The sequence below is a fragment of the Trichosurus vulpecula genome, chromosome 7 (genome assembly GCF_011100635.1).
Source record: "Trichosurus vulpecula isolate mTriVul1 chromosome 7, mTriVul1.pri, whole genome shotgun sequence".
NCBI lineage: Eukaryota > Metazoa > Chordata > Mammalia > Diprotodontia > Phalangeridae > Trichosurus > Trichosurus vulpecula.
In genome coordinates, this window is record NC_050579.1 from 46053765 (window position 1) to 46070597 (window position 16833).

General features: G+C 43.9%; 2 protein-coding genes across 3 annotated transcripts; both read right to left on the bottom strand.

Annotated features, from left to right (window-relative positions):
• Positions 1 to 2374: 2374 nt before the first annotated feature.
• CIART (circadian associated repressor of transcription) lies at positions 2375 to 5920 on the bottom strand. The gene is made up of 6 exons (XM_036768099.1): positions 5853 to 5920; positions 4746 to 5207; positions 4463 to 4538; positions 4027 to 4105; positions 3777 to 3891; positions 2375 to 3059 (listed from the first exon to the last, which is right to left on the bottom strand). Exons 2-6 carry the CDS (start codon positions 5112 to 5114, stop codon positions 2526 to 2528), a joined length of 1173 nt encoding a protein of 390 aa, XP_036623994.1. The 5' UTR covers positions 5115 to 5207; positions 5853 to 5920; the 3' UTR covers positions 2375 to 2525.
• Positions 5921 to 8140: 2220 nt separating this feature from the next.
• On the bottom strand, positions 8141 to 16330 carry C7H1orf54 (chromosome 7 C1orf54 homolog). Of its 2 annotated transcripts, none has more exons than XR_005010931.1 (7): positions 16252 to 16330; positions 13944 to 14039; positions 13010 to 13068; positions 12467 to 12562; positions 9676 to 9783; positions 9095 to 9246; positions 8141 to 8231 (listed from the first exon to the last, which is right to left on the bottom strand). XR_005010931.1 is itself a non-coding variant. In XM_036768818.1 (7 exons), the coding sequence occupies exons 1-6, from the start codon at positions 16295 to 16297 to the stop codon at positions 9148 to 9150; spliced, it is 504 nt and encodes a 167-aa protein (XP_036624713.1). In that variant the 5' UTR covers positions 16298 to 16330; the 3' UTR covers positions 8141 to 8231; positions 9145 to 9147. The 2 variants fall into 2 exon arrangements, 1 of the variants encoding a protein (XP_036624713.1); XM_036768818.1 differs by having other exon boundaries at positions 9145 to 9246.
• Between the last annotated feature and the right edge of the window lie 503 nt (positions 16331 to 16833).

A 16833-nucleotide genomic window follows, 5' to 3' on the forward strand; every position in this document is an offset into this window, starting at 1 on the left:
TGCTGTTGTGTTACTTGGACCCCAGACTAGGGGAAGCCTGCAGATATCAGATCACTCTAGGCCTGTGCAGCAGGATAGCCAGTGGTCCATGAACACAGCCCTCATAAGTCCCGCTAACACAGATCAGGATCAAAGAAAGCTCTACAAATTCCAGAAGTTACCAGAGCCTAGAGCAAAGTCACAATTCAGGAAAGTAAAGCTAGAATAATGAGTATACCTAGGAAAATACTAACCCTAGACAAACATGCCAGAAAACACAAATTTTGACTCTCCAAAGAAACCAGGCCCCACATACAAAGAGATGCCAATCAATTTTTCCAGGCCAGGGCATCAATATAATAAATACTTATTGGACATTTGCTCTTCAAGGTGTTATGCTACCTACTAAAGTCATAAAGATATATGACAGACCTTACCCAGGCAAGTCTATACATAAAAAGATAAATAATGACAGATAGTGCCAAGTATCATATGAGGGCCATGAATCATAACTAGGTAGTACAGTAGAAAATGCTGGACTGGAAGCCAAGAGATAGATTATGGTTCCAATTTTACCCTGTTACCTGGACAAGTCATTTCTTTGGGCTTCAGGTCTTTCATCTATAAAATGCCAACATTGAGTTAGATGAACTTAAAAGTCCCTTCCAGTTCTAAAATTTTGTACTTTGAGTTTCAGTGGAAGGGAAGATATCCACGTGTAGATATTCAGCAGTCAGAAATGTGGGATCGGCATTTAGAAAGAAGGTCAGATAAAGATCTGAGATTCATCTGCGTAGAGGTGAGAGTTGAAAGTAAAAAAGTGAATATCTGAGGTAGTCTAGAAAAAGATCCTTGGGATGTCCCCACTTTTGGGAGAAGGGAGTAGAATCATGAAACAAAACAAGAATGATCAGAGAGCTGAGAACCAAACTATCACTACCTTTTAGATGTCAAGAAGTGCTCAAAAATTAAAATTGAATTAAAAGGAGTGGTCAATAGAAATGGAATAGTAGAGATAAAGAAAAATGATTTTTTAAAAAAGTTATTGAACGAGGAAGTTTGATTAAAGGACCTTTGAGGGCCTTTCCAACTCAAGATTCTATGAGGACACTGACTTCCTGAATGAGTGGAGAGATAGTAAAGGTTAAGATTCTTCCTGCCTTCCAAGAAAGGCATCCCCTTTGCTCAGGCAGTGAGGGAGGAGCAAATGAGAGAAAAAACTGAAAATCCAGGAAAGGCAATGAAGGAGTAACAGGATGGACCAAGGTACCCCAAGGTAAAAGGCAATGGGGAAAAAAGCCACCATTCTCAGAGAGGATGAGGCATACTTATTCCACCCTTGATTTTCAACCAAATAGTTGTCGGTCATCTACAACACAGAGAGGACAGACAAGAAAGGCAGGGGGAAATGAAAGATTTGTGTTTGTTTTTCTTACTCTAGTCTAGACTTTGAAGTGCTACCATGAGGAATGTTCACATAGGGCAGCCTTCAACAGGAGGCTGAACCTGATACAAGAACTCAGGGTGAGAAAAGTAGATATGTAGTCGTTCATAACTACACTTCTGTTTCTAAGTTGGAGGGGAGCATAAGCTAGGTGGCTCAGTGGACAGAGCGCTGGGCCAAATTAGAAAAACCCAAGTTCAAATTAGGCCTCAGATATTCCTTAACTGTGTGACCCTGTGCAAGTCACTTAACCTCTGTTTGCCTTAATCCACTGGAGAAGGAAATGGCAAATCGCTACAGTATCTTTGCCAAGAAAACCCCAAGGATAGCACTGCATGCTAGAGTCCACAGGGTCAGGAAGAACTGGACACAACTGAACAAAATAGAGAGCCTTTGCCTCTTCCCACAACTAGCACTTAAAGCTCATGCCTGAGGGAACCCCAGCCCTGACAAGTGAAGATCATTCCTCCCTCTTTAGGAAATGGCAGCCAGCTGTGGGTGTTCTAAGCTCTTATGTCCTTACCTTGGCAGCAATTACATGAGACTCACCTCCCCAACATATACACACCCCAATGCATCAACAGCCTGCTGTAAACGGCCAGCCCACAGTAGAAGCTGCTGTTTATCTGGGTCAGTGTAGAATAACAAAAATGAGTAGTCCTGGAGTAAGTTAGAAACAAACCAAACAGTGTAACACATAATGTAACTGAGAGTTGTCCCAAGAAGATGTCTCTGAAGGGAGTGGTAAAACAAGGAGAAGCATCTCAATCTAAACAATTCAATTCCTTTTGCTTCTACTTTCCAGTTAAGAATAAAAGGTTGCGGGGGAGGGGTGTGTGTGTGTGTGTGTGGTGTGTGTGTGTGTGTCTCAAGTGCTCTCACATTCAAGCCTTTGCATAGGGTAGCAAAGACTAGTACAAAGGTGTTCTGTCTCCTCAAATGAACAAATAATTCAGGTGTAAAATTACTTTAATCAGAGAGGATTTCTATCCCCTCAGCACAAATATACACACGTCAAAAAATAAAATCAAAAAACACGCACATAAAATAGAAACCAGAGCAGAGAGGACAGTCCTATAGCTGGGATGGGGAGAATGGGACATCAGCAGAAATGAAGGGCCTGTTTCTCATCCATCCTAGTTGTCTTCCCTCTGGCAACAATGGGTAAACAGGATGAGGATGTGGTATTGCTCCATTCTGAGGTCAGTGGGGTGGATGCTAGAGAAACTGGCAAACTGTAGCAACGAGGCCCTTCTTCAGGGAGATTCTTAGGACCATCACAGACAACAGGAGATACTGTAGCATCAGGGACAGGAGTGGTGGGTGCTGAATATGCAAAAGACTGTGCTCCATGCTGAAGGAAGAGGATAACCCCAAAGCTGGCTCCAGGACCCAAGAGACCATGGCTGAAAGCAGCTGAGCTAAGGGAACTGAGAGGTGGGTTGCAAATGGGGGATGTATGGATCCATGTCAAGTTCATGGCTGGCCATTCTGGGAGGAGTTGAGGCAACTCTTGTTCTTGAAAATGCAACTTCTCTTTCCCTTGATCCTGGTATCTTAGTTTAATCTGGCTTATCTCCTTTCTGGGGAGATCAGCTGAGGGACCGGTTGGGTAGGTCTGGCTGCTGGCCAAACGCTGGGAATCAGAAGGAGTGAGGAGAAAGTAATAAATGACTAAGCCATAAAGAACTGGTTTTTCTCTGGAGATAGAAAGAGGCAACAGGAGACCCTAAAGCCAGGTCCCCAACCCTCTAAAAAGCAACATAGCTTCCCTGACCTTGCCCCCCCCCACCCTCCCCCCAAACATAGATTTAAATATGGAAGGAACTTCACAGGTCACCTAGACCAAACCCCTCATTTCATATATGAGGAAAGTGAGACCTAAGGAAATTAAGATGACTTGTCCAAGATTACACAGCATGATAAACCAAATTTTTGCAATCTAAGTCTTATTTTTAAATGTACTATAGAATCATATTATTTAAAGGAATTCTGTGGTAAATTCATTTATTTTAATAAAAGCAATAACGCAACGCTTAATCTGTTCTTACACAAAATCAGATTAGAGGGAAAAAAAGTATCATCTTTTTGCCTGGACATCTGACTAGGGAAAAGACTTTTTCTATCTCTATACTCAAGAGACAGGATCAGTAGTTGTAATGGGAAGGAGAAGATTAGACATCAGAAAACTTCCCAGTGATAAATATAAACCAATGCATAAACTAGGGGTAGGGAGACAAAGAAGCAGCTCTCTTCCTGAAGATGCTTATATCAAGAAAGTTTCAGGGATAAGACAGGATCCCACTTCAACATATAGTCCTCCCACCCTATCCTATAGCTTTTAAGTTCTCACCTTGGATAGAAACCGGTGCTTCCCATCCTCTGAGGGCAAGCTCTGGGAAGTTATGTGAGGGAACCAGGTTTTCAACATACCCTCTACTTGTAGCAAGGTCCCTAGATAACGCTCACTGAAAAGGCAAAAAGAAAAAAAAATTAAAGGAGAGTGGTTAGAGATTTCAGAAGTAGAAGAAAAAAAGGAAACAAGAATAGGGAGACATCGCACTTCTATTTGGGTCAGAGAAAGAAAAAGCAGGGCAACTTACCCCATCTCAGGCTTCTGCAGGACACCTACAATACGCTGAATCCTGTCCATTGCCACACTCTGCTGAAAACTGCTTAATCCTAAATGTAAATAAGAGAGAAAGAAATACCAAAAGCTGAAAAACTCCAGGCTAGAGAAGAGAGAGGAATGGAATAAATTTCTGGCTTGTTGGGAGAAAATTAGGAAGGGGGAAAGGAGGACACTTCTATTCCATAACAAAGACTTTAGAGAACTAAGAAACTCGGACTTCCAGGCCTGTAGCCTGGTGAAGCTAAAGTACTTAAGGAAAGAATGGGGTAGGTTTACTTTCAAGTATTGCAATTATTCCAGGGACAAAACGGAAGAAACCACACTAGCCTAATTTCATCCTGGCAAAGATATGGATACAGCCTGAATGAGTTACATAGCAGAACAGATGGTCAAAAATAGATAACCACCTCTCTCATAGCGGCCCATCTTCAGCCCATTCAACAGGTCTGTGAGGGGGCGAATGAATCCTTGGAGCTCTTTACACTATAGAGAAAGAGATCAGAGACTGTAAGCAGACCCAAAGCTATCCTACCACAATACAAATTCTTCTTTCAAATCTAGGGGCTATGACCTAAGATGGTCAGTAACACAACCCAATTAGAATCACTAAACCACTTCAGAACATACACAAAACAACAGGCCTACAGTTTTCCCAGTTCTTCGCCATCCCCCCCCCCCTTCTTTTTTTACCTTCTGAGCAAAGAGCCGATCTCCTTCTGTACTAAGGTTCTGGATGTTCAGACATGTTTCTTCCTCACTGTCTCTTGATCTTTTCATTCCTGAACCAGCCATGGGAGAAGCCAAGCCAGGTCCTTCCAGGCAAGATGGGGCCTGACGACCACTGGAACTCAGGGGGCGTCGGCAACATCGAAGAGGGCCCGGCCGTTGACTTCCCCTCTGCCAACCAGCCTCTGACCTGTGCCCATGAGCCCCTCTGCATTCCCCCTCACTATCTGAGGGAAAGCCAAAGTCGCTGAGGGCACTGTCCACTCCCGAGGGGGAAGAGGAAGAAGAGAGGGAGGAAGAGGAGTAGAAGGAAATACTAGATGGGGACTCCATGCTTCCAGGAAAGCTGGGGGGGGGGGGTGGGCAAAGGGCGGGGAGGTTAGAGTTGAATTAAGAGCAGAAACTGTAGTACATCTGAACCTGCAACTTAAGAACAAAGCAAGAGTTTGCATCTCAGGTCTGCGGAATTGATGAAGGGTGGAAAAAGTGGAATTAGGACATTGCCCCACCCCCCCCCCCCCCCCCCCCGCCCTCCACTCAAAACTATCCTTGAGGCAACAGAAAAGTCACCCTGTCATCTATGCTAGACGGGGCTGGGAGTGACTCAAAAGCTCCCGCGGAGCAGCCGCCTCCAGAATGATGGAGACTTCTCTATCCTCTTTCCAAAGTCAAAAGGAAAATTTCTGATCCGATCCACCACCACTTTCTGTCCTCCCACGTCCACTGAGGCTGTCACTCCTACTCTGACTTTTGGTCAAGCCCGCGCCAGCCTCGCCAGGTGGGGGCCAGGTGCAGGGCAGTGTGAGCAGGTGGGATCCGCAGACTTACGCCCAGTGCCTTCCACTCACACCCCCGGCGGCCCCTCCAAGGCACAAGGAGGGACAAGGCTAGCCCCCGCCGCCCGTAAATCTCCTCCAAATTCGGGTTCTTCATCATTGACCTCCTCCAGTCCGTCTCAGCCTCATCATGCATCCCCACCCAGAGTCATTATCTGATTTCCCCCTTTCTCTAGACCCTTTCTCTCCGAGACCACCCCAAAGCGGCCCGTTCCAGGGCCCGCGAGGTACTCACCAACGCTCCGGCTCAGTCCAAGACTCTCACTAGCGCACCTGGTCTACCGTTCCCTCCTCCGCCTCTCCTTAGCCAGGTCCCGCCCCTACCCCCATCCCGACACGTGCGGCTCCGCACGTGCCTTCCCCTGCGCACCAGATTGCTAGCCTCCTATTGGCTGGAGAGCCGGGAACACGTGACCTCTGTTCGCCGGCCCATGACGACATCCATTGTTCATTGGCTAAGCTCACAGGGGCTCGGCCAATGGAGCAACGGCCCAGCGTCAATTGGCCTGGAGAGACTAATACCGTGCTCCGCCCCTACATGCGGCTTAGGAAGAGGACCCGGTGGCCGAAAGGGGAGGGGGAAGTAGGAAACACCGAAAAGGAGGGCAAGGAGGAGTTGGACTGGCCAAACCTAGGTGGGGAAGTGAAAGGCCCAGGCCCGAGAGTCTTGAGTGTGTGGAGCCTGAAGAGAAAGAGCGTGCACATGCCTGGGGGCGGAAGGAGGGCGGTTAGGGGAGCCAAGGATGCCATGCGGGTGGGCGAGGGAGGGGGGGATTCCGTAGCCGAGGTGAGCCGCCTGGAATTCCAGGCTCCGCCCACGGAATTGTTTCCCCTCCCTCCGCCCCCCCCTCCCGGCTGTGTGCATGTCGGATGTGCACGTGGAACCGAAACAGCCCAGTGTTTGCAACGTGTGGGAACGGCCGACTGTGTGGGACACTGTGTGCTGGGCGTATATAGTCACACTTTCGGGCCTCGGACTCGTGACTCCCCAAGTCTCCTTAACCCGCCCCCCTCCCCCAGTCAAGCTCCGCGGGCAGAGCAGGGCGGGGACTAGTGCCGGGAACACGGCGTTCTCTCGCAGGCCCCGGACAGGGAGGCAGTTACGGCGCTTTCCTTACATAACCCGAGAGAGCACACGTTACACACACTGGTGCCTTGCCTGCCCCGCCTCAGACTCCTCGTCAGAGCCCCAGAAGGCCTCTCACGCTCCTGGTTTTACTCCTCCGCCCATTACCTGGGCCGGATCCCTTTCCCCCGCCCCGTCCCAAACCGGCTGCTTTCCGCTGGTGGGGGAGAGGGGCAGCGGTCATGCTTTCGTCTGTCCGGGTGCCGAGGATGTTGTATGACTTTGGGATGTGCGTTTAGAGAGGCAGTTTGAGGCGAGATGGCCTGTGTGAAGGTGCGCAGCCACCTGGCGCTGAGAAGTTAAGAGGAGACTCTGCACGCCATTTCCCCATTCCCCGCCAGCAGCGCATGGAGCGCTGGACTTGAAGTCAGAAGGAGTCGGGTTCATATCCTGTCTCTGACACTCAGCACTTGTATAACCCTGGGCAAGTCACTTAACCTCTCTTGGCCTCAGTTATTCGACAGTAAAATGAAGAATCTGGACTAGATGATCTCTAAAGTCCCTTTCGGCTCAGATTATACGAATCTTGTATTCTCACGGGTGGGTTCTGAGTTGGAAGTCGAGTGGGGTGACAGTTTCTGAAGCAGCCACAAGGGGGAAGCACGGTTTCCCTTAGAGTATATAAAGAGGTTAAAAAGAAATACAAAATTCTGCAAGGCCAGGAGAGCGGGACATCGACTTTTGTCATGTTGACGATCCACTTCTCAATGTTTAAAAAAAAAAAATCAAACGCTTTGCAGGGGGCAATATGGGAAAAGGGAATTGGTTTGCGTTTTAAAACCATGTCCCTCTCCCTAACCCAGACACACAAACCTAACCTCAGATGAAAGAAACATGTGGCCTCGAGGCCGCAGGCTCCCCACCCCTGACTTAGTAACCAAATTGGAATCAAAGGGAGGGTGAAAGTTAGACTCTGTATCCAGAGTTGTAACATCATTTTGCAGGCAAGCAAGTTGAAAGAAATGTGTTCTTAAATCATTTGAGGATAGTGAGTAGCATAGGGAATGGGGGTAGGGAGAGCTCACTTTGGGTGCTACTGATGGGGAGGAAGCTACCACCTGGTAGTTCAATATTTTTGCTAAATAGATGCTAAACTCAGTGGTTTCTAAACTGCTGTATTAAAAGTGCCGTCTTTATCCCTCAAAATTTCAGAGCTTGCATTCAAAGCTTTAGTGGCCTGCCCTAGTTAGGGCTCTGTATATATAAAGTTCAAAATATGGGAAAGAATAGAGATTGTAACAGACAGACACTATATATTGTTTTCAATTCCAAAGAGAAAGAGATGCCAAAAAATCACAGCTCACTTTCCTACCTTTGCCAATACCCACCCCAATGGCCCAAGGAGCAATATGGTGATTCCCCAAGGGAAGATCACATGGAAGGACAATCAGATAATGTTTGTGGTTCAGTTATTCTTTATTTCTTCTTCCAGTTTCTGCACCCACCCCAGACTCTTTTTTCAAAGAAGTCATGGCAGCCTTCTCTCTCCTGGGAAGGAAAGAAGGAAAAGATTTAGAGCTGGAAGTTCTTAGAGTTCATCTAGTCCAACCCCTCATTTTACAGGTGAGAATACTTAGGCCTAGAGAGTTTTAAGTGCCTTGCTGGGGTGTTTCACAGCTAATAAGGTCAGGTAATAAGAACTCTGGTCTTTGGAACAGGATTAAGGGCCCAGGCACCCTTTCTTCACTCCAAAATACACATTCGACATGCAACTTTCCTTTCCCTCATCCTCAACAGAATTTCTCCTGCAAAAGGAGGTCCACAGAGAAGATGTCCTCCTCAACTCTCATTTCCATGGTTTCCTTAGTACCAGGAATTCCTTTCTTCAGCTTAACTCCTATCAGAATTTCACCTCCAACTCCCTAGCTGCAATTTCCTCTTCTGTAATGTTTTCTCTCCTCTTTCTTTTTCTACCTCCTTCAACCCTACTTTAACCAATAGGGAATCTCTTTTGCTACTGAACTTTGCCCTTTAACTCTCCAACTCATTAGGAGCCTCACCCACTGCCTATGTGCACCTGTCATGTCTGGGCCAGAACCAGCTAGAAATTGGCTCTAACTCTCCAAGCTGGAAAAGGGCACTCAAGAGGTTATTTTGTCCTATTTCCTGCATCTGGACCAGGAAGTCCTAAAGTCATCCAAGCCCCCATTTTGAGTTTCATTTCATGACACTCTTCCAAGGCTATTTCCTTGAAACAAGAAATTTTTCCTGTTTTCTAAACATACTCCTGTTGTTAGTCTACTCCTCCCATTTACCCCTTCTCCCCAGGTCCCTGGTTCCCCCCCCACACACTCCCATCCCCTCCCTAGAGATGTTATACTGAGAACATTGGAAGAGCTATTTTAACCTACCCTGTTTTCTCCCAAGCAGGTGGTTGAGCATAATTATCTTGACCTCTCACCTTCTAAAGTAGCAATATCCACCTCAGCAGAACCCAGGGCAAAAGGAGGAGTGGGAGGTGATGCTGCCAGGTGGGCACAGCAACATCCTTAGGTGAGGGTTCCTAAAACACAGATATATAATCCCTCCACACTCTACCCTGCCTGGCTACTGGCAGACACATGGGCTGGGAGGCTCACCACCCTGGGAGAAGAGCTTCACCTCAACGTGCTGCATTCTCGATACTCACCCTCTCCTTTCTTCTGGGCCCAGAGGAAGATGTATCACTTATCCCCTCTAAAATGAGTCTTTCTGCATAATAGGCCTTCTATTATGTACACTACCTATATTACTTCACAACCTACTTCTTCCTCAGTGGCCCACAGTCTGGCTTCCACCACTATCTCCAATCTCCAATGAATTCCTTCCAATGACCTTTTCTCTGTTCTTAATCTCAGTCTTTTTGTAGCATCTGATACTACAGAACATCTCTCTGCTTAAAATTCTGCCCTCCCTTTTCTTCTGGGATGCATCATTATCTCTGTTCTCCTACCTCTGTAGTAGATCCTTCTCTGTTTTTGGGGCCATCTTCTTTTCCTTCTTGGCCCCCGTTCTTCTTTGTGTATAATCTCTCCTTTGGTGTGGTGGACAGAGTACTGGCCTGGGATATAGAAGATCTGAATTTAACTCCTGACTCCACTGCTTAATCTCTACATGATAGCTAGGCCATTCCTTAGCCTCTTTCAACCTCTCTAAATATCCAAAGCATGTTTCCTTATCCATAAAATGGAAATCATAATCATTATACCACTTACCTTATAAAGTTGTAGAAAGGCTCAAATGATATAATATCTGTGAAATACTACATAAATATAAGCTTTTATTGTTGGCAAACTCATTTCATGCCTTTAACTATCACCCCATGCTTATGACTTCCAGATCTATATCTATACCATGACTTTTGTTTCCATTGTTCTTAGGACATTTCCACTTAAATATTCCCCTCTCATCAGTGCATATTCACCTTGTCCAAAATCAAACTCATTATCCCCCTTTCTAAACTAACCCCACTCCCACACTCCCACGTTTTGTCAATTCAAAGTTATCAGCACTGGGGCAGCTAGGTGGTGCAGTGAGTAGAGCACCAGCCCTGGAGTCAGGAGGACCTGAGTTCAAATCTGGCCTCAGACATTAACCAGCCTGGGTCAAAATGTACAAGTCATCTTCAACTCTCTCTACCTTAATTCATCCCTATATAAGATAGATCTCCAAGTCCTATCATTTTTTCCTTTGAATCCTCCCTTGAATTTATCCATTCTCCATTCCCACTGCTATCACCTTAATCCACACTTTATCAATTCAGTCAGCCAATAAACATTTATTAAGCACCTATTATTTTCAAGGCACTTGCTTAGCACATGGGATACAAAGAAAGGCAAGAATGTCCCTGCCCTTGAGGAGCCCACAGTGGAATGGGGGAAACAACATGCAAACAACTGTGTACAGACAAGCTATACACAGGATAAATAGGAAACGATCAGCAGAGGGAAAGTACTAGATTAAGAGACATTGGGAAAGGCTTCCTATAAAAGGTAGGATTTTAGCAAGAACTTGAAGGAAGCACGGAGGCAGAAGTGAGGAGGAAGAGCATTCCATGCATGAGGGACAGCCAGTGAAAAGACATGGAGTCCAGAAATGGAGTTACTTGTTCGAGGAATAGCAAGGAGACCAGTGTCACTGTGTTGAAAAGTATGTGGTGGGATGTAAGATACGAGAAGACTGGAAAGGTGGGAGGAGTACGAGGAGGGGTTAGCTTATGAAGAGCTTTGAACACCAAACAAAGGATTTTATAGTTGATCCTTGAGATGATGGGGAGTCACTGGAGTTTATTGAATATGGAAGTGATACAGTCAGACCTGCACTTTAGGAAAATTACTTTGACAGCTGAGTGGAGAAAAGACTGGAGTGACAAGAGATTTAAGGCAGGCAGGTCAACCAGCAGGCTATTTCAGTAGTCCAGACATGAAGAGAGGAGGGCCTACGCTTCAGGGTGACAATGTTGAAGTAGAGAAAGAGGCACATGCAAAGAAGGTTATGAAGGTAAAAACCGACAGGCCTTGGCAACAGATTATACATGGGGGATGAGAGAGAGTGAAGAGTAGAACGTAACAGCTAGGTATCAAGTCTGGGAGACTGGCAGGATGGTGATACCCCGGAAAGTAGTAGGAAAGTTTGGAAGGGGGAATGATTTTGGGGAAGTGAGTTTAGTTTTGGCTATCTTGAGTTTATGATGTTTGTTGTTTGTTGTTCAGTCACTTCAGTTGACTCTTAGTGACCCTATTTTGTGGTTTTCTTGGCAGAGACACTGGAGTGGTTTGCCATTTCCTTCTCCAGCTCATTTTACAGATACAGAACTAAGTCTATACAACACTATAGTCAACAGAACAACTGGTCTGATCCAAAATGATGATATTTAAGGTCTCTTCCAGCTCAAGCTACAATGGTCCTCAGCCCGATGGTTAAGACCTTAAATAATTCAGCTCCATTCTCCCTACCCCATGTTATGTCCCACTACATTCCAACATATATACTCTGCTCCCTGACCCCCTGATATTCCACACTCATTTTCACCTCCTCCTCCTTGCTGTTTTTACCCTTGGAATATCTTTTCCACTACTCTCCATTTTTTAAATTCTTCCTATTTTTATAGTCCCACTCTCTTCAGTAAAACTCTAGCCAATTATGATTTCTCTCTCCTTCCACCTATGACACTTATTGTCTGCATCGTGTATCTTGAAATTTGATTATGTTAAGTTGGCATCTAATTATATGTATTCTCTCATTCTTCTCTGTTGTTTTATGTATGCAACTTTTGTCTCTCCAATAAGATTGTAAATTTCTAAAGTGGAAAAAACATGTAGCATAGTCTATTACATCCCACAACACCTAGTACAGTGTTCAGCATGCACTAGACTCTCCTTAAATACTAATTAAATTGAAATGGAATTGAAGTAAGTCCCCCTACTCATCTCCACATAACATTGGCATTAAATATGACACAAAAGGGCTATTGGCTAGGTGAAAATCAGTGTCAGCAAGATCCTAAGTACTTTGTGGAACCAGAAAAAGGAAGGGAACTAGTGTTTATTAAGTACACAGTATGTGCTAGACACTGTGCTAAGTGTTTTACATATATCTCATTTGATACGAGGACTTGGTTCCCTCAGTATCCCAAGACTGACCACAAGCCTTCCTCTGTCTTCATTCCCCAACCCCAGAGAGCCTGTAATTTATCCAAGAGAGGTAAATATATCTATGAGGTCTTCCTCTCTATCCTTACTCACTTGTTCTGTTGTCTTCTGTATGCCATTGTCTGGAAGTTCTTTCTCAGGATTAACCTGCCTGTCTCCTGTTTCAGCTGTAGTTTCTTTCTCAATGTTCTGTCATCAGTATGATTGGAAAACAGGTTTAACTCCTCCACTCACCCCTCCCAACCCACTCATACAACCTCCCCAAAGAATCTTTTCAGTATCCCCCAAGACTTAGGTTCAAAACCACTCTTCCCCCAACCCCTCGATGAAAAAAAAATTGCCTATCCTCTACCATTAACACATGTTTTGAGTTCCCTGCATCCTTTGGATAAGGGACTAACCCTTTCTTATAGTATTTGTAGCAAACTAATTAAATTCTGGCTTCCTCTTCACTAATTCCCCATAGGTTCCCTATTCCTTTTTGGCTGACTGCCCAGTTTCTCTTTATCCTGATTCATTTCAGGCCTAACAACTAGTTTTATTTTAACACAATAACTAGTTATGTTTGGGGTTTTTTAAAATTACATTCCATTCAAACCCCTCCATAGAGCTTCCCCAGGTCAGTAGGTCACTCACCATTCTATCCTCCACCTCAAATTGGGAATAGTCAAGAGTAAAGTTGACTGCGAAGTCATCTGAGAGAGAGAAAGGTGGTCAATTATTTGTTAGTGCTGACTATAGAGCAAAGACTCTCTAAGGCTTAGGAATTCATAGAAAGGAGAAAATAATCCCTGACTTCAAGGAGCTCATAATTTAATGAACAGAGGAGGAGTATAACATGGGATGCAGAAATCAGAGAAAAGATGAGATGGGAATTTTCCAAGTGCTCTTGGCATGTCCCATGGGCAATGCAAGAACACATTATGTAATTTGCATTCACTTTAATTTTAAAAACATGCGAATAAGCAAAAACATGGAGATAGATACACAGTAATATCCCCCTAAAAATAATTGCATCCATGTTTTAATTTAAAAATTCACCTCTAATGCGCTTAACCAGCCTCTCCTTAGATCAGCCCCAACTACTTTCCTCCTCCCCTCTCAACTTGGGGTATAATTGTATGATGCACTGACAAATGATTAAATTTTCACAAGTCTTCTACTCTTTATAAGGATACATGTATGTGTCCATATAGATATATGTGTACATATATACACATACATAGCTATTGCATATCTATGTGTGTCTATGTGTTGTCTATGTGTCTATGTATATACGGATGCGCAATAGATATTACAAATATCTTTAAGAAGGGGAGTATGATGTCACAGCTCCCAAAAGGTTAATCAGGAGACTATTAAGCAATTGAACTAAATCAGATCCTGTTTCAGAGTTTGGAAATGAGAATGGGAAGTGGGTTAGGTTAATGGTCTTGGTTCTCCCCCAAAAGAAATAATGTTACTCACTTATCTACTGCCTAACTTCTCTTTGGCCTGGCCACTGCACCAAAGGCAGTCAAAGCTCTAGCCCAGATTGTGTCCCTCTGTATTTTGAGGTTCCCATGCTCACCATAATATGGAGTGACTGTATAATAGACCACCTGATAATCTCCATATGTATCTTCATATATATCTTCATATATTTGTTCTTCCTCATATTCTTGTCCTAAAATGGGTAAATGTGAGCAGGTCACAGGGTATATGCACAATCCACTGAGAGTCTGAAGTCATCAGGAAATAATACTCAGCCCATGAAGTTCCCATTTTGCTGCCTTCCCTAAGGAGCAACTTGTCAAAAGACAGTTATAATCCCTTCTCCATGTTTTGCCTCCAGTAGAATTAAAAATCATAGGATCACCCTCCCCTTTACTTCACCAAGGACTCTTTCTTCAGAGTCCTCCTCCCAAGCCTCATATTCTGCACCCCTGGCTCAAATTGTCCCAGGTTTGAGATGTAAGGATTGAGGTGGGGCTTGTGATTCTCTTTCCCAGCTACACGGTACATTAGATAAAGCGCTGGACCTGGAGTCAGGAAGACACGTATGAACTGTGTGAATCTGAACAACTCACTTAACCTCTCTCTGACTCAGTTTCCTCATCTGTAAAATAGGGATAATAATAGTTTTTACCTCCCAAGGTTGTTTGGAGTATAAAATGAGATAATATCTGTAAAGCACTTTGAAAACCTTAAAGCACTGTATAAATTATTATTATTGTTATTATTACGGCAGAACAGAAAACACCTTGCTCCACATAGTCTCTCTTATTTGCCAAGAATCTAGATGAAGAAATAGTCTGGGAGGAGTAGAAATGGACTGAGATAAAAAAAAACTCAAAGCAATCCAAATCTTCCATCCAAGCTAAGTTCTTATGGAATCCTGGCCACTCCGAAAACTAACAGTTCTAATAACTAAGATACATACACATACATGTACACACACACACATATATGCACATATTTATCTTTAAGATTTGTAAAGAATATTATGCAAATTTGAGCTTCATAATCACTCTGTGAAGTAGGTGCTAGGCATTTTTATCCCCATTTTATGGATGAGAGAACTGAGGTTCAGAGGATTAAGTAACTTTCTCATGGCTACAGAGCTAGTAAATGCTAGAGGTAAAATTGAAATTAAAATCCAAGTTGTCCTGACTCTTAAGTCCAGCATTCTATTTACTCTGCCACACTTCCTTTCTAGAACTGGCGTTTAATTTGAGACACGCACACACAGAACAACAGATAGCCAAGGAAGGTTTAGGGAATGGACATTAGGAGATTTGGGCTCTGCCACTATCTATCTGTGTGGCCTAAACAAGCCACTTAACCTTATGGGACTCAGTTTCCTCAACTGTAAAATGAGGAAACTGAATTAGCTGATTTGTAAGATTTCTTTCGGCTCTAACTTCTATGACTTAGTCTGCATATCCATGTTTTTTGCTATCCACCCAAATCCCCATATCCTAGCCAAATTAATAACATAGGAATCTGGAGGAAGAGGAAAGGAAACATTGAGACACACCTGGCTGACTGGGGAACAAAGAAGGGAAGGAGCCAGCTGTTCTCTCTCTTTTTTTTTTTTGAAGGCACAGACTATTTTATTTTTTCTTTATCTCCCCACTACTTAGTATAATATTTTGCACATAGTAATCACTTAAATACATTTTCATTGTAAAAGAAATATAAGAAGATGCATTCTCTTTTCCACAGGAAGAACTTTGTACTTATTACTATAAAACCAAGTTCTCAAAGGTGCTCCTCTCCTCTTCTGTATCACATTCATCTACCCTCCAACTATCTAATATGTCAGTATTTCCTTCTGCATGTTCAGATTATTTCTACTTGATTTCACCTTGAAAAATTCCCTCTATCAGACAGCTGTTCTCTTAACAGTGCCCCTGAGGGCTGCTAGTCTTCTCTAGGAGTCCCAAGCCCCCCTTAAAAAGGAGTCTTTCTCTTACTCTCCAGCACAGTTACTTCAACCTACCTAATGTCCTGCTCCTAGTTTTCCCCAATCATAAAATGGAGTTTCCTCTTCCAATGCAGTTTTAGCTGCCTTTTCTTACTCTGCCTTCCTTGGACATAGAGAACAGTGATTTCCTTTTTTTTTTTCTGAAATCTCCCCAAGTCTGTAATTTTGACCCTTCTCAGACTATTCTTTTCTAGGTTGGATCTCCTACTTGCTCTATTCCCGTGTCCTCCACTTAGATTCTGGACCCAGAACAAACACCAGCTAGTGATGAGAACTGGAATTGCTCCTCCTGTCTTACTCTTCTCTCCCTGTATCCTCTCCTTGTTTTTTTTTCATCTTCTTCCCCACCTTGTTCCCTAACTACTACACACAGAATTCTGGTGAGGACTAGAAAATGGCATGGTCTTACCCAAGATGAGCGGCATGGCAGCTATGACTACAAGTAGAACATCCATTCTGGCTTCTGACTCAGAGCAGTGAAGTTTAAAAAAAAAAAGGAAAGGAAATTACATCTGTACTTCTCTTCCCACTTCTCATCCTCTCCCCCCCCCCCCCCCCCAGTCCTCTCAAGCAGGAAGCAATCAAAACTGAAGCTACTTTTCCTTGATAGGGTCCTAGCTCCTTGGTCCGTCACAAACTAGCTGAATCCTTAAATAGGACTGTCCCAGCTAGGTGGGGTTAAAATAAAGACTCCTGGATTTGAGTAGGAGTACATAGGTTAGTCCTAGCAGGGACTAACCCCACCCCCTCACTACCCAAACCCCCAAATCAGCATTGATCCAAACTAGAGTAAATCACTCATAGGAGCAGAATTCTACTTTAAAAAAATGTTTTGACTATCAAGAGTCTATTTGTTAAGAAGCTTCATCAATCCTAGTCAAAATATACACATTACAAATATACCTGGAGACACTTATTTAAAAAAAATACAAAATCAATTGTTTTTGCCTGTAGTTGGAAAAAATAAAACATTATTCAAAAAATACAAATT

Bases quoted from the DNA above. Each gene is read 5' to 3' on its own strand.
- CIART (XM_036768099.1), bottom strand. From the start codon at position 5,114: ATGGAGTCCCCATCTAGTATTTCCTTCTACTCCTCTTCCTCCCTCTCT. The intron at 4,539-4,745 runs GTAAAAAAAGAA...CTTTCTCTATAG, and splicing joins ATCGGCTCTTTGCTCAGAAG to TGTAAAGAGCTCCAAGGATT. The intron at 3,060-3,776 runs GTGAGAACTTAA...TCTGATTCCCAG, and splicing joins AGCACCGGTTTCTATCCAAG to CGTTTGGCCAGCAGCCAGAC.
- C7H1orf54 (XM_036768818.1), bottom strand. From the start codon at position 16,297: ATGGATGTTCTACTTGTAGTCATAGCTGCCATGCCGCTCATCTTGG. The intron at 14,040-16,251 runs GTAAGACCATGC...TACCCATTTTAG, and splicing joins TGCCATGCCGCTCATCTTGG to GACAAGAATATGAGGAAGAA. The intron at 9,784-12,466 runs GTGAGTAAGGAT...TCTATATCCCAG, and splicing joins TACAGAAGACAACAGAACAA to GCCAGTACTCTGTCCACCAC.